This window comes from Eulemur rufifrons, chromosome 12 (genome assembly GCF_041146395.1).
Source record: "Eulemur rufifrons isolate Redbay chromosome 12, OSU_ERuf_1, whole genome shotgun sequence".
In the NCBI taxonomy this organism is placed as follows: domain Eukaryota; kingdom Metazoa; phylum Chordata; class Mammalia; order Primates; family Lemuridae; genus Eulemur; species Eulemur rufifrons.
Genome location: NC_090994.1, coordinates 5,244,779 through 5,270,458, shown reverse-complemented (window position 1 = coordinate 5,270,458; position 25,680 = coordinate 5,244,779). Strand labels below are relative to the sequence as shown.

The 25,680-nt window shown below is 38.9% G+C and overlaps 1 protein-coding gene across 2 annotated transcripts; it reads right to left on the bottom strand.

Moving 5' to 3' along the window:
- Window positions 1-385: 385 nt before the first annotated feature.
- CCDC25 (coiled-coil domain containing 25) lies at window positions 386-24,515 on the bottom strand. Of its 2 annotated transcripts, XM_069485098.1 has the most exons (9): window positions 24,408-24,515; window positions 19,393-19,440; window positions 17,854-17,893; window positions 15,824-15,875; window positions 12,336-12,411; window positions 8,425-8,528; window positions 8,002-8,204; window positions 3,777-3,822; window positions 386-471 (listed from the first exon to the last, which is right to left on the bottom strand). In XM_069485098.1, exons 1-9 carry the CDS (start codon window positions 24,433-24,435, stop codon window positions 442-444), a joined length of 627 nt encoding a protein of 208 aa, XP_069341199.1. In that variant the 5' UTR covers window positions 24,436-24,515; the 3' UTR covers window positions 386-441. The 2 variants fall into 2 exon arrangements, with proteins under 2 accessions (XP_069341199.1, XP_069341200.1); XM_069485099.1 differs by lacking the exons at window positions 386-471; window positions 3,777-3,822; window positions 8,425-8,528 and having other exon boundaries at window positions 8,114-8,204.
- Between the last annotated feature and the right edge of the window lie 1,165 nt (window positions 24,516-25,680).

The window sequence follows — 25,680 nt, the reverse complement described above, 5'->3', positions numbered from 1 at the left end:
ATCAGGGATGGGGAACATTTGCATATATTGCTCACCAGCACATTCTTACCAGAAGTAAAGATATTTTGAGAATATGAAAAGCATTTCAAGACATCTGTTTTCAGGGATAGATCACAGCAATAGAAATACTTTTCAGAGTTGGTTTGCTCTAAAGTCTGTCTCAAGAACAAGGGCAGCCAGTTTTCATGAGATACCAAGACATGTTCTGGCAAAAATATTTTTACTTTCCTTAAGTTATATGCTGTCAAGCTCAACTATTTTATATATATCCGATCCTTTTCTGTTAGTAAAAAAGAATCTTTTTTTCTTAAAACTCCAAAATCAATATCTGTGTAGAATGAAGTAGAATTTGGGTTTTTTTTTATAATTCAGAACACAGATGAAATCAAAAGGTCTGCAACTGTCTCTATATTGATGTCTTCCAAAGGTCCTTTTCTCCTTTTACATAAATTCATCTGAATCATTACCGTCCTGCAGGAAACAAAAAAGTGAAACTATAAAAGCCTTGAAAATAAGTCAGTATTTAAAATTTACAATTATAATCTTAACTAATCTCCAAGTTGAGATAGTAAAAAATAAAATAACCAAATTCATTCGTCACTTCTTCACCATCTTAAATTGTCAGTTCCCTAGAATGGCTGGATTAGCAGCTCAGTTCTCTAAGGTGTCCTTACATGGCCTAATTACACAGCAACAAGTGACCAATGATTTCCAAATTATGAAGTAAGTCTCACCTGTTTTAGTATAGTGTACTAAGTGTGACTATAAGAAAACATGACTGATCCTAAACAAACACTGTCTCAATACCCTTATGCCAACAATGCTGCCAATATATAAAATATTTCTGGATGAAATTCCAGTATTTTGAGTCCAAAGGTTGTCATAGCTTTGTGACTTCACAAGATGGCCTTGATTTTTTTTTTTTTAATAGGAAAAGTCATTAGGACAGAAAAAATGCCTTAGATAACTGTACAAAGAGCAGACTAATGACTGTGTTACATCCAGGCACCAGGACTGTGACTGCCTAAACTGCAATAATAGCATTAGCGATGTTTCAAAGAGTCAACATACAGCATCTTCAAATGTCAGCTTTAGATCCCAAACATGGAGGATGAACAACTCAATAAGATAGTTAGGGTTGTTAACAATGAAAGTGCATCATTTCCTATAAAGGCTGTGATTTAGATCTGCAACCAGTTTTCATTTGTCTGGGGACCTATGTTTTGGGATTACAGTAACTTTTAAATACATATCTGAGATCAAGACTTTATTTGAACAATTTTTCTATTTTAGATTCCCTTTACTTCCAGAGTCAGTAAATTTTTCAATATAATAGGTTTGTCACCCACTCACAAACTGATAAACAAGAGGAACAAGCTGCATAAAACATTAAGTCCTATTTTATATAAACACCTTTAACTGAAAATCAACAGTTCATGTTGCCAGATTGGATCATAAAATGTCTGTATCCCTTAGAGGATGGCTGCAAGGAGCATTAAAGCCTATTCTTTCAAAGCATAGGGGAAAAGCTATTAATATAAGAGCTCCTCCACTGAAAGAGGGAATAAAAACACCTAATGGAAAACTTCGTTGGAATCTTACACCTGATTCAAACCTGGAGCTCAGGAACAGGCTAGCAAGCAACAGAGGGAGAGGAGGGCCAAAAGGTCAGTAATCCTTTGGTTTATAAATTTCCTAGTCTTGGAACTTTTAACATTTGTGACTAATCAGACAGGGTGTGTGTGTGTGTTTATGCCTAAGGTCATAACATAATATGGGGCCAGATTTTTCATGGAAAGTACCTTCTACCACACAGAAAACTTCAGTAAGCAACAACCACTGCAACAAAGACATTCTGTTAAGCTATTCTAATAGTTTCTGTTAAACTGTTCTAATAGTTTTAAGAAATCTAAAAATAATTTCTGGAAGGAATTAAATAACCTCATTTTTTGATACTGATACTTTGTGGGAAAACAGCAACCAAGGACTTTATGAATAAGGAATAGCAATGACTACTTATATAGTGATTAAGTTAAGGAAGACTTTCAAATATGTGTTCTTGTTAAAATAGAACGGCCCAGGCCGGGCACGGTGGCTCACACCTATAATCCTAGCACTCTGGGAGGCCGAGTTGGGTGGATTGTTTTTGCTCTTGCCTGAGCAAGAGCGAGACCCCGTCTCTACTAAAAACAGAAAGAAATTATATGGACAGCGAGAAATATATATAGAAAAATTAGCCAGGCATGGTGGCGCATGTCTGTAGTCCCAGCTACTCGGGAGGCTGAGGCAGGAGGATTGCTTGAGCCCAGGAGTTTGAGGTTGCTGTGAGCTAAGCTGATGCCATGGCACTCTAGCCCGGGCAACAGAGTGAGACTCTGTCTCAAAAAAAAAAAAAAAAAATAGAACCGCCCTGTGAGGTACTATTTTACTATCATTTTACTGATGATGAATACTCCCTCAGAGAGGTTAAATAACTTTACTAGACTTCCCCAATTAGTGTTAGTTTAAGTCTCAAAACTTCAAATGCAAAGCTTTATTTAATTATATGATGCTATTATGACATTTTTCAGAAATAAATTATAAAGATACATCTCTTCATAAAGGAACTTCATAAATTTAGTTCTTCATAGAGATGGGAATAAGAATGTTGTTCTTATAAATTTTTATAAGGACATATAGAGATAAACAAGATCTAAAATCCTATTAATTCTAATTCATGCACTAAATCTGGGGTTTGACTAGGTGACCTTTAAGAGATCTTAAATTCTGTTACAGTCGGCCCTCCTTATCCTTGGGTTCAACATCCACGGCTTTCAACCAACTGTGGATCAAAAATATTTGGGTAGGGGATAAAACAAAACAAAATACACAATAAAAAATACAAATTTAAAAAGATACAGTACAACAACTATTTACATAGTATTAATATTCTAAGTAATCTAGAGATGATTTAAGGTATATGGGAGGATTTACGTAGGTTACATGCAAAATACACTAAGCTATATTATATGAGGAACTTGAGCATCCGTGCATTGGTGTGTGAGGGGGGTCTTGGAACCAATCCTCCATGGATAGTGAGGGACAACTGTATTTTTAAATTATGCTGTAAACATGCAATAGCCCAAATATATCTACCCAGTTTCAATTCCCTACAAAGACTGTTCAATAACAGCTAAATTGTGCTGTCTTTAAATACTTCAAAATAAGTTCTGGGAAAGGCAGCTCTCAAGGACAGGAAGTCTCTGGCACAGTTCCAATAAGATAATTAGATGTGGATGTGACAAAGATCCTTTCAGTGCTATGTTATGGGTCACCACTTCTCTTTATCCCAGGTCCTGAGGAACATGACACCAACCAATTTTCTCACTTAGGCTACAGTATAAGACCTTAGGGTCAGTACTTTTATTTTAATTGAAGGTGATAATTTTGTCCTCAATTACAATATAGATCTACAGTCACTTTAATGAAGAACATTAATAAAGGCACTTTTGCATGCCTGCAACTAGAAAAGAGGGAAAAAAGGAGTGGAAGAAAGTGCTGTAAATACTAAGAGACCTGTACTTCACAGCAGACAAGGTATGACAATCTCTCTCCCCGAGGTGACCTACTTAAAAACACACATGAGGAAGTCCACAGGGAAGGCGGGCAATGCCTACCAGAATCAGCCTGAGTAAACTATTTGCAACATGTAAGTCAGTAATGCCAGTAACACAATTATTAAAAACCCTTAGTGAATTATTTAAAGGCAAACATTAGAGCAAGTAACTTAAACATACCTGATTTGATGACATATTTTCAACTTTCATTAGTGATGAATAGCTCCTGGAAGAAAGAAACAACACATTTAAAATAAGGTTATCTGGCCAACAAATATTTCATGAACATTTTACCTTGTATTTAGTACTACTGAGAGGCTTTAGAAGGAACACAAGAGCTATCTGATATAATCCCTGTCCTCATGGAGACTGCAACATTAAAAGGATAAATACCTATGAACAATAAATAAGTTGTGCGTAGCACTTTATGAAGTGCTTTCTCCTACTCGTTTCATGTCACCTTCATGATAACTTTGTGCGGTAGGTGGCATTATTCCCCTTTTTCAGATGAGGACATTCACCTACAGCCAAGATCTGAAGTACACAGCCACAGTCAGATGCCACAGGAATTCAGAGGAGGAAACATGAGTGTGGGCAGGAACTGTCAGGGCACCTCACAGACCGGCAGACAAACCAAGCGGGGCCAGTGGGTGGGATGAGTGAGGGCGGCATTTCACATCCAGAGAATGGGATGAGCAAAGCCAAAGAGATAATGTCTATAATGACATGTTGAAGATCAGGCTCACTCAAGTGAGTTCTAGAAGTGGGAAATCAGGCACGATGCAGGGCCAGTTATGTCGTCCTAATTGTGTGAGTGAACACTGTTCAGCAAGAAGCCACAATATTTGAGTAAAAAGACATCAGATTTGATGGGTATTTAATAAATATCCATGATGTACAAGACCCTGTGCTAAGCCTGGGGATGAGAAAAAAACAGAAAATGATGAACACAAAGCCTAGCCCCCAAAGAACTTACTAGGAGGGAAAATAAGACCTTTTCAGCAATAGCTACAGTGAAAAGTACTATTATTAATAATAATAAAAAAAACACAAAGGAAAGTGAAACTATATAATACCAGTTGTTTTTTTTTTTGAGACAGAATCTTGCTTTGTTGCCCAGGCTAGAGTGCTGTGGCGTCAGCCTAGCTCACAGCAACCTCAAACTCCCGGGCTCAAGCAATCCTTCTGCCTCAGCCTCCTGAGTAGCTGGGACTACAGGTATGTGCCACCATGCCTGGCTAATTTTTTCTATATATATTTTTAGTTGTCCAGATAATTTTTTTCTATTTTTAGTAGAGATGGGGTCTTGCTCTTGCTCAGGCTGGTCTCGAACTCCTGATCTTGAGCAATCCTCCCGCCTTGGCCTCCCAGAGTGCTAGGATTACAGGTGTGAGCCACCGCACCTGGCCACCAGTTTTTAAAAACAGTAATCTGTAGCAAACAGTAGAGAGAGGAGAGGAGAGGAGAGGAGAGGAGAGGGCAGTTAAGGTAAGAAGATCAGTTAACATTATTTACCATTTACCAGGCATTCTTTATTTGCTAGGAACTGTGTTAAGTGCTTCACAAATATATTACTGCTAATCTCCATAACCACCTTACATGGCAAGAAACAGTTTATGCCCACTGTACATATAGAAAAGCAGTGTCAGGGAAGTTAAGTAAGTTGTCCAAAGTCTCAGAGACTCTGTCTCAAAAAAAAAAGAATCACCGTATCAGGAAAGATAATCTCAGTTACCCATTCATTTATGATATATTGACTAATCACTCACCATATATGCGATGAGTATATACTTTAAAATAAGGGAATACAAGATTAAAGTAAAGCAGATAATAGGCATAGATTTCAATCCCTTGGGTGGGACAGAAATTAATGGCCTGCACAGCACTACAAATGTATAAAAACAGATTACAAAATAAGTCAGAAGCTTACATCCTATTGTTGGAATTTCACACAAGCTCAGGATCCAGCAAGCAACCATAGTTCTGGATATGCCAAGTAAATCCTTGCTATGTCACCATGTCCTATTCCTGGCACCACAGCCCTGTGTCACATTCTTCTATCTTCCGTGGCATGTTACAGAAAGTTGTTTGTGTGGCATATGATTAACAGAAATAAACACACCAACTGTTTTTGGTTTTCTGAGGCCCATGGTGATGATTAAAAAATACAAATGACTAGTGCCAGCTTAGAAAAATGGGACTGATTAAACTTTTGGAGCAAAAATTTTATTCAGTAAGATTGAGAATTTCCCACCCCCCTCCGTACATATGAATATTTTATATGTTGTTGGCACTATAGAAGAAAGCCCAGAAGATATGAAAACCTGTTTTGGTTGATGGTTCTTTTGTTTAAATGCTTGCAACTTTTGAAACTAGTAAAGTCAAATTAAATGCCCTGAATTTTAGTAGCATACAGCTTAATTTGAATAACATCTGTATATGACTTGATTTTATACTGAATAACTATTTAAAACTGAATAGACTGAACAGAGGGCAGAAGAGTATAGTAATGTATGTGGGTGTGAGAATCAGACAACCAAGTGACTTTTAGCAAGTTACTTCTCAAACTCAGTTTCCTCTTCCATAAAATACAGATAAAAATATCTGATATGGCTATGGTTAGGATTAAATGAGATAATGCAGTAAAGCACTTTCAGTACAGTGCTTGGCAGATGGTAATGTTCAAAAATGTTAGTTATTCTTCCTTACCAAATGTTACAAGTAAATTAAGTGATCTGTTCCTAACATATAACATCATGTTCCTAAACAAAATTATGTTAGACCTGTAAAGGGCACAAAAAGACATGTTTTCAATTTTCCCCTACTCTAAAAACAAAAAAGAATTAAACTACTCTAAAATCCTGCATCACTCAGAATTCCACAAATCTTACCACACTCACGGAGTTGATAATCTTTCTTTTACTCGCAACACGAAGCCAACTCATGATTCTAGGCCATATCCAATATTTAAATCTATGCATTAGTCTGCCTCATGTTAGCAGATTGCAACTCAGGATAACAGTCCTGGAGCTCTTCGTTTGAATATTATATTTTAAATGAACCTACTTATCACATCTTAGTAGAACCCCAACAGAAACATGTGCATGTGGACAACCAGTAAGAAAGAGTACGTGTGCATAATACCTACAGTCTGACCCAACAAACGTTCTGAGAATCCAGGGTACTCCAAGAAAACTGCATGAGGACATGGCAAGACAGCTTGTTCAGTTCTATGCCACTCCCAAAGGCAGGATGTGTTATCAATAACTCTTTTATCTTTTTGGTATACATATTGCAAATGATATCTATGGAAAATTGTGGAAAAGTCTAGGAGTTCTGTGACTATAAATTGCAGGATGAATTTTCTTTAGTTAGAAAAACTAGAGGCTGTTCAGGTACAGCACTATTTATACAGATGCAGTGTGGTAGGCAGAATGATACCATCCCCCAAGCTCGGCTCCAGAATGTCCACATCCTGGTCTCTTAGAACCTGTAAATATGTCACCTTATATGGCAAAATCTTCTCTGCAGATGTCACTAAAGACCTTAAGATGGGGAGATTATCGTGGACAATCTAATCTAATCACATTGTTCCTTAAAGGCAGAGAGGGCAGGGGTCAGAAAGGGGGCTGTGACTATGGAATGCAGTGTCACTGGCTTCAAAGACGGTGGAAGGGGCCACAAGTCAAGGATCGAGGACAGCCCCTAGAGCCCCTGGAAAGGAACACAGCCCTGCCGACACTGATTTCAGCCTAGTGAGAACCTTACTGGACTTCCAACCTACAGGACTATAGATAATCGATCTGTGTTGTTGTAAGCCACTGAATTTGGGGCAGTCTGTTTCAGGAGCAACAGAAAACTAATGTGGTCGGTATTCTCTTGGCCTTATTTACTAGAATTTCAGGAACTAAACTGTATTTTAACTGTTTATTGTTTAAAAATGTAGTACTTTGGAGCAGGCCTCACTACATTAATTACTTTAAATTTCCAAAATGTAGAAAATGGGTTTTAGAAACAGATTTGAGAGTTATTAATTTTGGCCTTTAGAGCCAAGAGAACTTTATTCAAATAAGCTTAGCTAGTAAGTATTAAATACTTATTAAAGCATCTTCTCCTTTCCTGAAGAACTTTACAAACCAGACTTTAAAGATAACCTATGAAGGTTTATCTGAGAATAAAATTGTTTTATTTCACATACTCTCATATCCTGCCCCTATAAACGAGCAATTCCTTTGACCAGCACATTAATAGAAATGCTTTTATTTTAACCTGTTTAAGTCTCTGAGCTTGTATTACTAATATGTCCCTCCTTATACCCACATATCATTCTTGAGGGTTAATCCATGATTGAAATCAGCAGAAAATGATCTTTGAGGTCAGTTTCCATACTGTAACTCCAACATACCTGAGTTCATCCATTTCCCTCTTCTTCTTCATTTCTTCTTTTTCTCTCCTTTTCATTTCCTGAATTTGGGCTTTTTTTTCATTCCTCTCTTCGCGATCTCTGCATTCCTTCTCTGCTGCGAGGTCTGGGAACCGCTCCATTTTGGTCTTTTCTAATCGGTTCAGGATCTCATTTACTTTCTTCTCCACTGTCACGATTTTTACCTTTAAGGGAGATAGGGGGAAAAATATTGCATCTTTAATTTTGTTTTTCTCCCAGAAGAGGGGCAAGGCTTTCCAGGGGTTTAGCAACCCAGTTTAATTCCCTTTAGAAAACATACATCATGCTCAGCCCTCAACAACAATGGTGTCAGACAGGAAAGATGGATAGGACACTCCATTCAGTATCCAGACTCCGCCGCCTCCAGTGGTGCCAAACACTTACATCCTTTTGCCTGTGAAAGCCTATCTGCCCCACATCCATGTCAGCTGTTTTCTTCAGGTTAGACCACGGCGTATATACCACATTAACGTTGTTCATCTTGCAGCCTGCCAAGAGAGACTGTCTTCAACATGCAGGCAGGATGAGACTGAGCAATGTGTTCCCTTACCCACTGGCAAATTACCATAATCCAACAAGGGAAATGGCTTCCAACGAGCAAGCCACCCACTGTTTCGAACCACCAAATACTGTTTCAAAAACCACCCACAAAAGGCAAATGGTAAAGCTGGCATTAAACAAAATGCAAATGAAAGTATTACAGTGGAAAGTTGGGGTGCACGGATTAGCTCCAAGGAATTCGGAGAACTCCCTAAAATTGAATGCAAAATTTATCCTGTGCATTTTTTTAAGAGAAATGGACTGAATACATTTCCTCAGGTGCTCAAAGGAGTCTTCAACTCAATAAGGGTTGAGCAGCAAGAGAAAGCCATGGCCTGGGATTCATGAAGTCTGGACTCTGTCTGGGCACTGCCACAAACCAGCTGTGCCAGTCTGGCAAAGTCCCCACAGCTCTCTGAATCTCAAATGAAACACAAGGAAATTGGACTAGTTTAATAGGGTTTTGTTTATTGTTTCTTTTAGCAGTGAAACCCTTTTAACGAAGAGAACATAAAAGTCATCAAAGCAGAGACGCTCTGGACGAAAGGGGTGCCGGGTTCCCCGTTCATCTCCTTCCGTCCGCTCACACCACCCCCACCACACATGTGCCCTCAGGCCACAACAGCCTCCCAGGCAGCTCTGAGATTCACAGTTTAATCACTGGTCTGATGCGCTCTCCAGTCTGTCCAAATGAGATGGCAGGAGATTTCAGTGTTTATTAAATCCTCATGTACACTGGAGAAAGCTGGTGACCACCACCTTACCCAATCCAAGTTAACATCACCAAAAGTGGGGCAAAATGACATCACGTGCCATCTGACTGTAATCTGCAAAGCTTCACTTATGTAGTATTCCTGCCCAAAAATGCACAGTGGGATTCTTATCAAGAAGAAGCATCGGATGAACCAAAACTGCAGGATACCCTACAACTGGTCTACACTCTTAAGAGTTTCTTTCCTTTTTCCTGGATCAGAAAAACAGAAATGCTATAAACGGACAGTAGTGGGACAACTGCAAAACTTAAATATGGGCTGTATGTCAGATAATATTAATAGTATTCTAGCCATGTTAACTTTCCTGAATTTGATCACAGTTACTTAAGATAATGTCCTCGTTCTTAGGAGATACATGTTGAAGGGCCATGATGTCTACGATTTTCTTTCAGGTGGTTCAGCTAAAGTTAATAATGAGTAGGCTACATGTAGCGGGAAAGCAAATAAGTATGGAAAAATTTTAAAAAATTGGTGAATCTGAGTCAATGGGATATGGGAGTTGTGTTTTTCGTACAACTTTTCTGTATGTTTGAAAGGTTTTTTCAAAATAAAATTTAAAAAAAACTCTATGTGCCAGGCACCGTGGGTAATACACACAGGATGAAGCAATGGACCCTGCCTTCCAAGACGCTAAAGGAAGGGAGATAAGCACATAAGGAACTTCAGTTAAAAGAACTCATCAAATCCTGTTGGAAAGGCACAGGTAGAGTGCTAAGGTGGTACAAAGGCAGCAGGGGCCACTCAAAACTGGGGAAGGAAAAGGCTTCATGGAGGTCAGTGAGCTCAGTGGTTAAGACAGAACACTTTAGAGTCAGGCAGTCTGACTTCAAATCCAGTCTCTACTATACTTCAGAGCTCTGAAACCTTAGGCAAGTTCCTTAATTCTCTTTACGCTTAATTTCTTCCTCTAGAAAATGAAAATAATAATATCAAACTCAATACAGCTGAAAAATAACTTGTGATGTTTTACACATAGGGCTACGAATGTAGTCAACACTCCATCGATGTTAGCAATTACTACCATTAATTACTACAACTCCTGTGTGGACCTTGAACCTTAGCTTGGATCTGGACATGTGATGACTAAGGAGGACAAACCCGAGGGCAGAGGGAACAATATACACAAAGGTACAAGGTTGGAAACAACATATATTTGTTTTGGCTGGAGTGTAAAATATGTGAAGGGAAAGAAGTCTGGAATCAGATCACAGATGCTTAAATGCCAGCTTCAGAAGTTTGGATTGAATGTATAGAGGCCAAGGTGAGAGTTACAGAGTTCCTAAACTTTTAGATAGTTTAGTCTGGAAAGATCCATTGGGTAAGTGTAGGATAGGCTGATTCTATGACAGTAGACAAGTTTAAACCCAGCTCCCTTGGTTCTGAGCACTGAAGGTGATCAACCAGGGAGGAAAATTTTGTAGCTACACAGTGTCCTCTACAAATCTCACAACAAAGACCATTTTCTTCACTCCTTAGCACGTCCTCTGATATTAACTCCTAAGAGTAAGACCCTTGAGCTAAGCTACTGATTTTGCTAAGTGAGCTAACACTGTGGAAGGATGAAGAGTAGAGAAAAGAGTAATTTAGTCTCATGACTCTTCCCTCCTCTTTCTGTTTTCTCTAGAACTAGTAAACTATAAAGATACTAAGAAGAAAGAGGTTGGGCCAAGAATAAGGAGTCCAAAGCTCCTTTAATAAAGCCCTATTTGCCAGCTAGGGGTGCATGGATGGGACAAGGACATGTGCAGGAAGTTGAAACACAGAAGAAAACAGGATACTGCTTGTTTCAGTTCTTAGTTTTTATTTCATTAACTGAAAAATCTCAACCAAAATTTAAAATTCTGTTCTACTTATAAAATGGAATGTCCTAAAACCCATAACAATTTGTTGATTTATAGTTGAAAAATGAGTGGCTCTAAAGGCAAGACTTCTACCTTCTTTGGCTAGGTACCTGATTCATTTTTAAGGCTAAGTTAAGATTCAAGAAACACAGTCTACAGGGACAGGGGTATGCTGCCCGGCTCCTGTTTTATAATCACCACACTCTGGTGCCTGTTACCAGCTATGGGTCTGTCCTATGCTTATCTTCTACCCAGACCATATTTCTTTCCAACCCTCTGATCATCCCTCAACTTCATATCAAACCACAATTACCCCTATTCTATCTAGGTCTACACCTAAAATCCAATCCACTGGATCATTCTTTAGAGTACTGCGTCCTGACTGCTCCTCTTAACCACCACCTTCGCCCCAATAATCATCCCTCTTGACCTTTAATGACTATCAGATGAAATCTTGTGTAGTAGAAATAAACAAGCCAAGCACAGTAAGCCAGGCCCAACCTAAAACACTTAGGCCAACTGTTCTTGACTCACACTTCACATCAGAATCACCCAGAGAGCTTTTTAAAAATTGCAACTCTCAGGGACCACCCCAGACCAATTAAATAAGATTCTCTGGAGGGTAAAGAAATTAACTGACTTGATACCATCACAATTTAAGGGACAAAAAAAATACGTAAAGGGAAGAGGAGAAAAAGTAGAAAAATGTGATTTAGAGACTCTAGTTCTGGAATCTAATGACAAATAATGGAAATAAAGACATCAAACAACATGAAAAATGAAGCCATCAGACACATCTCTCTTGCTTAGCTATCAGCATCACCAAATTTCCAAAAGTCCCTTTACAAATACCCTTCAGGGTAGGCATATCTAGACAACCTCCTATTCAAGGTAAGTTAATAGAGTAAAAAGAGCTGAGACTCAGATAGGACCATGAAAATTAGGAGTGGGGAGATTAGATTTTAGTTCTTTGACAGGCAGCAAAATTGCCATCCATCTTAAAGAACAAAACAGGGCAAAAAGCAAATTATGTGTTATTCCTTTGGCGCAAGCCAAAGTCAATAGCATGTTCTCTAAAAGATAAATCCATTTCAGACATAAAGTCAGTGCTAATTCTAAAAACACCACTAGGAAAACTGACCTTGAATGCTATTAGCCTTCACAAGGTGGGCACAGTCCATCAGCACTTCCTTTGGAATGTCTTCTATAGTCTCTCCCTGAAACACAAAAATAAGCCAAATGGTCCACAACCTCATTATTAATTCATACTGGAGCACCCAAAGGGCATTTGCTGCCTTCACAATTTTATTACAAGCAAAGGCTCTTTAATTGTATTACAGAACATTGAAAAATAAAGTAACTTTACTGTGGCCACTACGGGAATGTTTATTAAAACTAAGAGAAAGCAGTAATATGGAAAATACTGACACCCAATGAGTAAAAAAAAGGGTATGGAAGAAAACTACCAAAATATTAACTATGTCTGACTAATTTTTGTTCTCTTTCTTCTCATTCTTACTTCTAGAAGCCTTGTGGGGAAATGGTGCCTATTTCTTAAAACTGGATGTCTTCCTGGCTGAGGTACCTACAACCTTCCTCCTTCCTCTCAGAGACAACTTGTAGTTTTGGATCTCAAACATCTGGTAGGTCACCTATCCTCAACCTTAATCTGGAAAAAAGCTGTTCTTTCTGTTTGATCTCAACCATTCACTGTAAGGGAGAAATAACATTGATTCTTTTCCTCTATAGAAATATATATCAAAATCAAAGATGACTAAGGGAAGTGATTCCAAAAGAACAAAAACATTTTAGAGGCAAGAGCAAGTGGAAATTGATTTAGTGCTGACTCCTACTAGACATGGGGTTATAGAAACACCTCTGTCTAGAAATATAATAAAATAGTCCATCTAACTAAATATTTGAGAAGTTTATTCCATTATGTTCCTAAATGTTTTTCATTTTAAATGGAAAACTCTCCATTCCTAAGAATTACTCTAAAAAATAGTTAAAAAAAAAAAAAAACCCAAAACAACACAACCAGAAAGCAGTTCATAAAAAGATATTTCCTGGTTCCACCTAGAGTATAAACTTAGGAAAAAAAAAAAAGATATTCCCTGGAGATTCATAATGCTGATAAACTGTAAATAACCTATATTCTGACAAAAGAGCTTTCATATTAATTGTGGCATACTACTAACTAAATGCAGCCAGTCAAAACAGTAAATATAAAAATTATAAGCTGGGTGCAGTGGCTCACGCCCGTAATCCCAGCACTCTGGGAGGCCGAGGTGGGAGAATGGCTTGAGATCAGGAGTTTGAGAACAGCCTAAGTAAGAATGAGATCCCATCTATCTCTACGAAAAACAGAAAAATTAGCTGGGCATGGTGGTGCATGCCTGTAGTCACAGCTAACTTGGGAGGCTGAGGCAGGAGGATCACTTGAGCCCAGGAGTTTGAGGTTGCTGTGAGCTAGGCTGATGCCACAGCACTCTAGCTCAGGTGATAGAGTGAGACTGTCTCTAAATAATAAACAAACAAACAAACAAACATGAAAAAGTTCATCAGCTGCCACTTTTAAAAGTAATATAATCCACCAGGGAATGCAAGGATAAAATGTGGACTGAAAGAAAAGAATTTAACTGCATTACAAATTACAAATGTAGGATATCACATCGCTGAAAGGGGTGGGGAAAATGCAGCTTACATGTAACTTTGGAAAACAATATTTTCACTGGAAATAGCAAAGCAGAAAGACAAAAATAACTGTGCGCAAGCACTGTACTTTAGTTGATACAGCTGTTTTTCATAGGTTAACAATTCCAGTACCTGTGCATGTACTGGAGTCAAATAAATAAGTCCATGAAGGGGGACAGTGGGAAGCAGGCTTCTCACTGTTGGAGTGGGAGGTTACAGGTGAGCAAGGGGAGGCTGGAATGAACTCTATAGTAAGGGATTATAGTCAGAGACATCAGTATGAGCTCATGTTTAGCTTAACACAGACACAGATGGCGAGGTACAGACACAATTGTGAATATGTGTATACACATGGGTCAGTATACATACATATATTTCCAAGCTCTGTCACCTGAGGAGACCTGGAAGCAATGACACTCCAGTGGCAACAGGCACACTCAGAATCCAGATGTTGATATGGAAACACCAATAAAAGGAACGAGGGTTCCTTGGAAAAATGACTGATTCTAGAGCTGGGCAGGGAAAATGCAAGATGAGCTTAGAGCAATTTGTCATGACAGAAAGGACATGCTCAAACAACAAAAGTCTGGGGCACATCAGAGAAACACAGGAGCCCAGCTGAAAGGGCTGCAGCCAACGCTGGAAGAGTATCAGCAACAAAAAACAGTATCAGAATATAACTGAAAGTATGAGTCCATTCTCATGCAAATAAATGAGTGAATAAACAAATGGGGGAGAAGAGACAAATCTTCCTTCCAGAAGAATTCCAAATTATGTATGTAGACACTCCCCACTCCAGGAAGTGGAGCTTAATTCCATCCCCCATCCCCTTGAGGATGGGCTGGACTTAGTGACTTGCTTCCAAGTAACAGAGCAGGCAATGGAGAAAAAAGCAGCCTTACAGTGGAGAGACCTGGCAAACACTCCCCTGGCCAAGCACTCCAGGTTCCCATCAGCAGTGATGGGCCGTGTCAATCATGGACCTCCTAATACAATGGGATGAGGGCACTTCACCTCTGTGGTATTTCTTCCTCCAAAACCCATAACTCCAGTCTAGTCATGAGAAAAAGATCAGATAAACCCAAACTGAGTGACATTTTACAAAATACCTGAGCAGTACTTCTCACACTGTCAAGGTCATGAAAAACAGGGAAAGAATGAAAAACTGTCACAGACCAGAGGAGACTGGGCAGACATGACAACTAAATGTAATAGGGCACCCTAGACTGGATCCTGCAACAGAAAGAGGACACTAATGGGAAAACTAATGAGATCAAATGAAGTCCAGAGTCTAGTTAACGTGCCAAGGTTAGTTGCTTAGTTTTGACAAATCCACCATGGTAATGTAAGATGTTAACAACAGGGAAAATGAGGTGAAGGGTGTATGAGAAGTCTGTACTATTTATGCAACTTTTCTGTAAATCTAAAATTATTCCAAAGTAAAAAGTTTACTAAAAAAAGCAATACACATAACAAGCATATGTGCCCTGTGATTCAACTATATAAAACACAAATACAGGCAGATTGGAAAAACAGTGTTATTGTATTACTAGTGGACATTTAATCTTTTCTCCTTTATTATTAATACTATTATGCTGCTTTAAACTTCCCAAAGAAGCCCCTAACTGGGAACATCTGCCCTCAGGGAGGCAGGAGCCTGAGAAAAAGGAACCCCAGATGATGTCCATTGGAGAAGACAGAAAGTCCAACATCTGAAAGGGAAAGAAAGCAGAGGTGACAGCAGCAGCAGGAATCCCCCAGAATTTTCCATAGTGATTTTCTGGGTCAGGGGAAGAGAGCTCTTCATTTGCTAACTTTTAGATGTTCACATATATTTATACCTTTAAGCAATGTAATTGTAGAAAAAGGATAAAGAACAAGATAAGATGTTCATCAGGAGAAAAGGTCAGGAATCCAATGTTTAAATTCAGTTACCTTATGTAATCGAAGGTATACGTGAGCCGAAGAGAGTTTGTCCACATGAAACCTACAAAAAATGAAAACCACTTTTAGCAAGAGGTATAAGACATCCATCTCCTCAAGCCACTTGCATTTAAAGCACTCCATGCCAAAAGGTGTTCACTCAGAGCCGACCACTTGCGAAGCACCAGAGGGAGTACAGAACACAGTCGCCATCACCAAAGGGCTCACTACTAACCTAAGAGGTAAGGTGAACGTTGAAAGTTATGCAGCTGTGTATGACTAAGTGCCCAGATGAGTAGAGCTAAAGGTGATTTTTCAAGTGATAAAAACTGACCAAAGGCTTCATGGAAGACCTGAGATTTGGTTGGTCCCTGACTGAAGCATAGGACTTAGAGGAAAATGGTAAAAGGAATTTCAGGTGAGAAGAGAAGGGAATGAAAGAAGACAGTGAGACTCCAATGTTGCAAGCCCAGGATACTTGCAAGACCACAGTTTGCAGGAAAAGATGAGGGTTTTGTTTGGGACATCCTGAGTTTCAAGCAATTGGATGACAACCCAAAGAGAATGTCAAGTACAGACAGAGTTGGAAGAGTTATAGACACTAAGCAGAACACATCATTAAATTGGCCAGCCCAACAATTCATCCAGCCCTATATTCTGACAGTGACGCTAATATGCATGTCCGGGGTGAACACCACCTCTTATGACATTGCCCTAAAAACATTCAGAGTGTCCATCACCCCAACATCGTAAATCTTCCTTTCATTAGGGCTCCAGTATCTACCAATTTAATTAATTAGATATCTTAAAATCTATGCAACCTTATGGGATATTAGATTTTTCATGTTTACAATTCACCAAACGAAGTTGGCTTTCTGTCTTTCTAATACCCAGAGATGCCCCCAAAATCCTAGCATCAAACAACAGACAACGTAACACATGACTGTCACTTTGTGATTCTGTTAACTTTAGTCATACTGCTTCCTTAGTCCTTTCCAGACAGAAGAGTGTTCAGTAAAACCTTAAAGAGTCACCATTACATCCCATTATTATTTCTCTAGACATTTTCTTGGCATTCATGAGTTTTTTAGAAGTGAAATGGTCACACACTCGCATCTAGTACAAGATGTAGACAGTATGATTCCATATAAAAGTTAAGTGCCCACTTTAAAGAGGTTAAATATCTTTGCTATTCACTTTGGATACAGAAAAATATAGGCATTTTGGCAAATAGTTTATGATGACTGTACGTTTTATTCTTAATCATTACTGATAGCCTGAAATGGATACATCCTATTTATGTTTCTCCAAGTGGTTCATTTACTCATCTGCATTCTCATATGAGAGATTTGTAATAATTATCACCTTTAGCTGGGCATTCTCCACCCAGAAAAATCTGTGTTTTTTGCAAATCTAAATATTACATCTCATTATCCTCTTTCAGAATCTTAGGGAAATACCACACTGGTAACCAAGCTCAAGTGAGAACTAACTTCTCCCATTCCAACTTTTACTTGAACCAAAACACACACAGGAATACCACTGCTGACATACACCAACTTCACACCAATTTCAGGTAGGTACAAGGTAGGTACACCTCTACAAAGGGCAGGGGGAATGGATGAAAGTATGGGGCTTTGGTTGAAATGTTTAAAGAATCCAGCTCTGTGAACAAACTATCTTGAGCAAGTTTCCTTAAAAAACAAAAACAAACTTCCTAAACCTTCCAAAATGCTTACTCAAAGTTTAAATTATGACTACTAGTTCCTCTTGTCCTTCTCATCTTCCTCTCCCTGCTTAACTCCTGTTATCCTTTACTGAATGCTTGCTCTCAGGCTTGTGAGCAAACCCCAAAACATGGTTCCCAATTTACAGGGTAATTATAAAGGAACAGAACTGGCAGTCGGCTGTTTACCACTGGACACCCATAAACAAAAATACAAAACACAAGTTCTAGTTTAAATTGTAGCAGTTAGGTGGTTGGCCAAGTCCAAAAAAGTAAATGAAGATACACAGAAATCAGAACCAAAATTGTTACTTACCAAATATCTTCAGGCCAGCCATACTTTATCAGATCTTCATCTACAATGAGAGATAAGAGAATAAAGAGAAACTGTCAAATGAAGATATACCAGGGTTTATAATAAATTAAGAAGGGGATAAATACCAATCCCTTCCATAATTTTTTCTCTCTCTTAATGGAGAGGACAGTAATTCAGAGAGTCCCTGATGCTTGAAAGTGTAGAAAAATAAAAATAATTTTCACAATTGAATATAAACTTCATAATTTTTTAATACCTCTAATCTAAAGCTCACAGTTATTTCTATTTGATGATGATAAAACACTGAAAAGTCAGAGCTGCTGAGAAGTCAGATGCTGTTTTAGAAAATCGATTCACTGTAATAATATTTAAATGTTAAAATGGTTTTGCTGAAACTTTTTTTTATATTGTTTTCTCTAAGCCTTAGGTTGTCTTATAACTTTTGCTGAAACTTTAAGACAATGGATTGCATTTTACTTCTTTAAGAAAAAAATAACTCATGATTTAAAAATTATAGAAAATTAAAAAACAAAAACAAATACCAGAAATATAAAAAGAAAATTAAAATTACCTGAAATTCTATTACATATAGACATAAAAACCAGAAGAGATAGCTAAAAGAGTGAAAAGTATTAATAATTGTCTCAGGAAGTGGGGTATATTGACCATACTTCTTTATTTTATTCCTTTAGAGACAGGGTCTTGCCCTGTCACCCAGGCTGGAGTGCAACGGTGCAATCACAGCTCACTGCAGCCTTGAACTCCTGGGCTGAAGCGATCCTCCTGCCTCAGCCTCCCAAATAACTGGGGTTACAGGCATGTGCTACCAGACCAGACTAATTTTTAAATTTTCTATAGAGATGAGGGTCTCGGTATGTTGCCCAGATGGTCTGGAACTCCTGGCCTCAAGCGATCCTCCTGCCTCAGCCTCCCAAAGTGCTGGGATTATAGGCATGAGCCACTATGCCTGGCTGTACTTTTTTTTTTTTACCCTCTATAGCAAATAGTATGGGTAATTTATATAAACTTTTGTTCTGGTTATATGAATGTGTACTTCAAAATATAATGTCTTTCACACTGAGGAGAGTGGTCAAAGTCGGAAAAAACCTTTCTTGACTCAAAAAGAACATCTTCAGCCCCAAAAAAACCAAAAGATGTTTCCAATAATCTAAAAAAATGGTTTAAAAAAACACAAAAAAATGATCTCTTCAAAATCCAAACCACAGAGGATTTTCATTTGATCTAATAAATTAGCACAGGTTATCCTCTGATTCACATTACTCTAAATCAAATGCTACAAAACGCTTTGTAAAGTTTCTAATAAGCAGATGGACCAATTAGTTCAAATATTATTTGATATAACTAAATTCAAAGGAAATTAATCCTTCAGAGTTCCTTATAATGGGTGTGACTTGTTTCTCAAACGCTAACCTATCCAAATAGTTGAAAACTCATATCCAACAAACTTCGGGGGTGGGGGAGCAGGAGACAACACTTACCTGCTGGAAATTTCAAAATCAAATGCTTTTGAAAACTTACTTTCATATTTATCCTTTCCCATGTAAATAGTATAAGCAGATGAATTAACTGTGACAAAACAAAAATAAATAACAATTAGATAAACTTCATCACTAACAAAACTGTTTCATGGGAAAAACTAGTGACAATGCTTAGATCAGGGGTCAGCAAACCATGGCCTGCGGGCCAAATCCAGCCCACCACCTGTTTTTGGATAGCTCTTCAGCCCAGAATGCCTTTTACATTTTTAAAGGATTGAAAACAAACAAACAAACAAAGAAGAGTAAGCTATAGAGACTGTATGTGGCTCACAAAGCCTAAAATACTATCTGGCCCTAACAGAAAAAATTCACCAATCCTTATAAATGGCTACTGTCCTACCTTCTCAAGGATATGGTTCAAAGGCAATCTCTAGTTCAGTCCTATACTTTCGCATTCTTCAGGCATTAAAAACAAAAAACCTTACTACATCTCAACCATTTAGAAACAGGTTCCTGTGCTTACCCAAGTTTTATTTTGCCTAATTTTATTTAGCCAGTATTACTTATATTCCAGGTGTGCTGCAGGTTCTAAGGGGCTCCCTATCCCATTCAGTGGAAGTATGGCTCTCAAACTTCTGAATCAGTGACTCTGAAACCTGCTTATACAGAATCCTCTAACTACGCCCAAGCTCCACCTACGATCAACTAAATCCAAACCTCTGGTGGGGTAAGGGTGAGCATTGGTGTTTTTAAAAGCCTTCCAAGTGATTTTAATACGAAGTCAGGGTTAGGAACTATTCTAAATCAAATGGAATCTTCTGGGTGTGGCTTATCATCGGAACAAGAGATTTGCTTTACTGAGGTAGTGTTTTCACTTGGGCCTCGTGATCTGGAATTAAAAAGTTTCCTACTGAAATTATAGCTGAGTACTGGGTTTCCAAGCCAGTCTACCAAAACTTATTTGACCCCAGTTGGATCTAAACTCCTGAATTAATAGTCGCTGGACTTCGGGCTACAAAGCCCGTGATAGTAAGTACTTAAACATAAATAAATACTGATGCATAAATACTGATAAGTGCAGGCTTGGGCTGGACAGTGTTGGCTGTTGCTCCAGAGCACAGAACACACATGAGTAAGTGGACCCCTGAAGGCCAGGGAGCAGCATCTCATAAATAAATACCTACATTGGGGGTTTCCTGTACTTGCAGTAATGAGACGCTTCTTAAATTATAAATTTATAATTCCTTCTGCTGGCAGTTATGACTACAGTCCACAATTATTTGTAGGTGGTTGAGAGAAATAACCTGAAAGTAGGGAATGTTGGCATTGATTAGTTGACAAAAATGCTTGTCTATGAGCATTACATTAGCTTGATCGGGCCGTAGCATAGTATGTAACAAAGGCCAAAAGTGTGGGAATCAAACTAAAGTGTTTCAGATTTTCTCTGGGTGGCCTGGCAGTATTTCAAGGGTACACCCTTTTAATCCTTTAATGTCACCACAAGGAGTACATTCTACCAAAATACTCCACCAAGCAAAGATCCTTTTGCAGACTGAACACCAATTAATAGCCTGGTTAAGCATATTATAGAACATCCATAAACAAAATACTACGTACCCATTAAAAAGAAAGGATAAGTGAAGAAATTCAGTAGCAGAACAGTATTTTTGTGTACCTATATACGGAAAGATTCAATTTATAAAAAATAAATGACTATATAATGGTATATACACACACGTTTATATGTATGGAAGGATATATATTTGCTAATAGTTACCTTGGGTAGCTTGCTACAAAACATGCAGATGGCTTGTGTAACCAGAACAAAATTTTAAAAATAACAGAAATAAAATAAAGTTGTCTCTGTACAGCCAAGAGAATAAGAGAAGTGTTTTGATGGTTGACCAAATAAATGAGGTGATTAAGAAAATGACCATAACAAACCTAATCTGAGAGGCATTCTACAAAATAATTCAACTAACAATGTTATGAAAGACACAGACTGAGCAACTGCTCCAGATCAGAGGAGGCTAAGGAGTAATAACTAAACGCAACAATGATTTGTAAATTTTTTGTTATAAAATACATTGGGACACTGATGAAAACTGAATAAAGTCTGTTGATTAGATAATAGTATTGCTGCAATGTTAATTTCCTAATTTTGATAATGAAGAATGTCTTTTGAGAGGAGAATGCCCTTGATTTGAGGAAATAAAACTGAAGCATTTAGGGGTTAATAATTGCAACTTTCCAAGAAATAGTTCAGGAAAAGTGTGACAGTGGACAATAAGGAAAGAAAAAAGAGAAAGGGAGAAGGAAAGAGATAAGGCAAATGTGGCAGAATGTTAGAAACTGAGGAATCTGGGAGAAACATATAGGAAATCTTTTACTATTCTTGCAATTTTTTGGAAAAACTGAAATTATATCAAAATTAAAAAGGAAAATGACTGCTGAGCAAGAAATCTGAATTAAGCTCCTTTCCATGTTAAAAAAGGAAAAGTTAACAGATACTAAAAGTACAAGGGGATTTAATGAGCCAGTGTAGGTATCCATAAATCAGATGGTATTGAATTTGACACTGGTAATATGTAAGACTAATGTTCAATTATTCCCTTATGAGAAAGCATGAAAGAATTAAAATGGAACAAATTTTATTCAGAAATACTAATCTTAAAAGGAAAGGTAGAAACCCTTTCTGTGGAGATTTTCTCCCCATTTTTTAAAAGTTTTTATGCAGTAAACTATGAGTTGGTTGAAAACTTGGCTATCTATACAAATTCATTTCCTAAAGATTCTGTATGTTCAAAGTTTTTTTCTGTACTGCCAATATGTAAAATTTTACTGCCATTTTATTGTTTAAGTTATGATTTTTCCATTAACTTAGCAATTTTAAAACATCTGCTACACAAGTGCAGTTTCATTAGACTTAGAGGCCAGATATGTTTCCAACAGGAAGCAGTTCTGACATTATAACGTAAGTCATGGGATCCACAAATCTGCTGAAATATTCTGTTCTATGTATGACTAGCAATTAAAGAATTCAGAATAGCTTTACGGGGACCAAAGTAGCTAGCTTAGTACCTATATACCCTGCCTGTAATTAATTCCCATTCTTGGGCTTGTATGGATATCTATTGTTGGGGACTGTCACGAGTGGAGAAGCTACAAAGAGAGGCCTGAATTATCAAGGATGAAAATGCTTAGAGGCCTATAAGGGTATGCAATTTTTCAGGCTAGTTTTGAATTTTGTTTCTAGTAATTTTAATAATATGGGTAAAATAAACCAAATTTACAGAGGCAGAGAAATAGTTTATGGCACACAGCCTAAGCTACTGAGAAAAATGATGAGATGTGGCAGTGTGATGAAGGAGGAAGAGCAGGGGTCTTCTCACCTTTAAAGAGAAAGTACTGCCCTATTCGAACACACACAAACAATGTGGAACTAGCTTCACTTAAATCTCACCTTTAATCAGCAAGCATAGAGAGTAGTAATAAAATAGACAGTGCTATGAGTAAGTAAAAAAATATCATTCATTTATTCAACAAGCATTTATTGAGAACTATTATTGGCCAGACACTATGTTACAGAAACAAGTACAGTAGTCCCCCCTTACCAAGACCCCCCCGCGGTTGCCTGAAACTGCAGATAGTACTGAATTCTCTCTTTCTCTCTCTATACACATTCTGATGTGTCGCTTTGGTGAACAAATGTACCATACGTACCATGGTGGTCCCATGGAGCTGAAAAATCCCTATTACCTAGTGACCTCATGGCCACTGTAACATTAGGTAATGTGACAGCACAACACATCACCTAATATATGTTTAAATACACAAATACTTACCATTGTGTTACAATTGCCTACAGAATTCAGTACAATAACATGCTGTACAGGTTTGTAGCCCAGGAGCAATAGGCTGCACCATACAGCCCAGGTGTGTAGTAGCTGTACCGTCTAGGTGTGTGTAAGTGCACTCTCTGATGTTGGAACAAGGACGAAATCAACCAATGATGCATTTCTCGGACCATACTTCTGTCCTTAAGTGACACATGCCTGTACTGTTTTTTTCCTACACATACTTAGGATAAAGTTTAATTTATAAATTAGGCACAAGAGATTAACAATAAAATAATTATAACAATATACTGTAATAAGTTATGTCAGTGTGCTCTCTCTCAAAATATCTTATTGTACTGTACTCACCCTTCTCCTTGTGATGATATGACCACAGAAAGTGAAAGGGAGAATAAGTGGAGACTACTGTAAAGAGATCCTGTCCATGCCCTCAGGGGGCTTAGGCTCTAGCTCATGCAGGCACCACCATGATGTAAATGCAATGCTAAAGGTATACTTGGAATGTTAAGTGGGTCCCAGAACAGGAATACCTAAGCGATCTTGGGGTGGGAGCTAAGTCAGGAAAGGCATCTTGGAAAAGACAGGCCAGAGGTGTCCTAACAGAGGGAGCTGATTTTAGGCAAGGGAAATAACATGAGCAGAGAAACGAAATTGAGATATAGCATTTCCTGGAAACTAAAAGAACCCTTTCCTTGCCTGCCAAAGACAAATCAGTAACATTATCATGTCATTTTTCAATATCTGGGACATCAACTGCCCGGTGAGTAGCCACTTCCTAGAGGGTAAGGCGCACTTTCCGTAAGAGTTATTGGCAGGTGTCTCCATTCTCAAAGAAGATCATAACCAGGGTGCACCCCAAACGGGGGAGTTAGGGTGGGGGGTGGTGTGAAGGGGCCCACAAAGTCTGCCCAATTCTAGGGCGATGGGAAGTCTTTCCGATGGGGGACGAGAACTTGCAGATGCAAACGTATCAGAGACGTTGCCCCTGCGCTCCCCCCCAGGCCCTGACGAGGGAACGCCGAGGACGACACAGCATCTGGGTGGAACTGACGCGCGGGGAACAGAGAGGGCGCGGGAAGAGGCACTCGCTGCCAATGAGGGGCTTTAGGACGAGAGTCACGCGCAGCGGCGGCCTGGAGATCCCGGCTTCGGAGCCCGCTGTCTAGCAAGGGCCCGGGAGGGCGCGGCGCCCACTCACCGCTGCTGCTGGTGAAGTAGAACACCATGATCCCTGAAACCGTGCGGTGACTCCACCGCGGAGTAGCAACACTCAACTCGCGAAGCTCGGGATACCAGATGCGAGGCGGCCCCCGTACCCCGGAACTCCTCCGCGCACTTCCGGCGGACGCCCGGTCGCGTCATAACGCCGGACCGCCGGCGCCATCTTTAATCCTGGCGAGGTGAGGTGCATTGGTGTGGCGCGAGGTCAATGACTTGCGGGTTGAGGGAAACAGAGGATCTGCATCTCCGGCATAGTAATTAACCTCTCTGTGCTTCGCTTTCCTCATCTGCGACATGAAGGTGATTCTAGTGCAGCTAACTCACAGGATATTTTTCTAGGGTTAAATAAGTTAATAAGAGTCAAAGGTTTGGAATATAGTGCCCTCAAACTCCCAGAGCACTTAGCTTTGACCTGATTATTTCTCTGGAGAAAACAAAACTTTTATCTGAGGAATGCGAGTCCTTTCCATTAGCAGGCCCAGAGGGACATTAAAATGAGACAGCAATTGTCTTACTTCCCCTCCTTGAGCTACACATTCATCTCTCAGAATTGCTTGCTATTGCCATAAATAGCTATAAATTAACCTAACAATGCTGCACGGGACACTGTAACCCACTCCTATAGCTTAACAATGTATAGCCAATTACGAATCAATGTTATTTCCGTAAGCCGTGAGAATTCATGACAACTTTGTTAGGAGCCTACTCCTGGTCCCCTTTTTTTGCTTTTAAAAACTCGCTTGTACCCAAGTCCAGGTGGAGCTCACATCCAAGGCTACCTGGGTCTGAGTCTTGTCGGCAGCTGTCCTCACTTTGGCTCAACTTAACTCTTCAAATTGTATTTGTGCCTCAGCCTCTTCCATTTAGGTGGACGCCCTTGCTTCATCCTCACCGACATCATTCTGTGAAGTTGAGCACATCATTTAACTAAATTTACTTAGAACTGAAAATGTCCCAGAGACTCCGAGGAGCTGGTGACACAAAGATAATAATGACAATGAGTGCTTGAGGAACCTTCGGGCTTTGCGAACCTAGCTATGCCCTGCAAACAGTAATTGTTTGCGGGCTCTCAGTTTTATTCTCTATGAAATAGGAATGATGATATATACCTCGTAGACTGTGGCGAGGAGTAAATGAAAGCGTCTAAGTATGCCTGGCACATAGGCAAATGTTCACCCCCGATTTATTTATTTATTTATTTAGTTTAACTTGAAAAATAAAGTGGTGACATAGAAACGTAAAGTTACTAA

What these genes read in the sequence shown, in the direction of transcription:
- CCDC25 (XM_069485098.1), bottom strand. Translation starts at nt 24,435, where the DNA reads ATGGTGTTCTACTTCACCAGCAGCAGCG. An exon ending in CTACTTCACCAGCAGCAGCG is followed by an intron (nt 19,441 to 24,407) that starts GTGAGTGGGCGC and finishes GTTTTGTCACAG; the next exon opens with TTAATTCATCTGCTTATACT. An exon ending in GAAGGCTAATAGCATTCAAG is followed by an intron (nt 8,529 to 12,335) that starts GTCAGTTTTCCT and finishes CTCTCTTGGCAG; the next exon opens with GCTGCAAGATGAACAACGTT.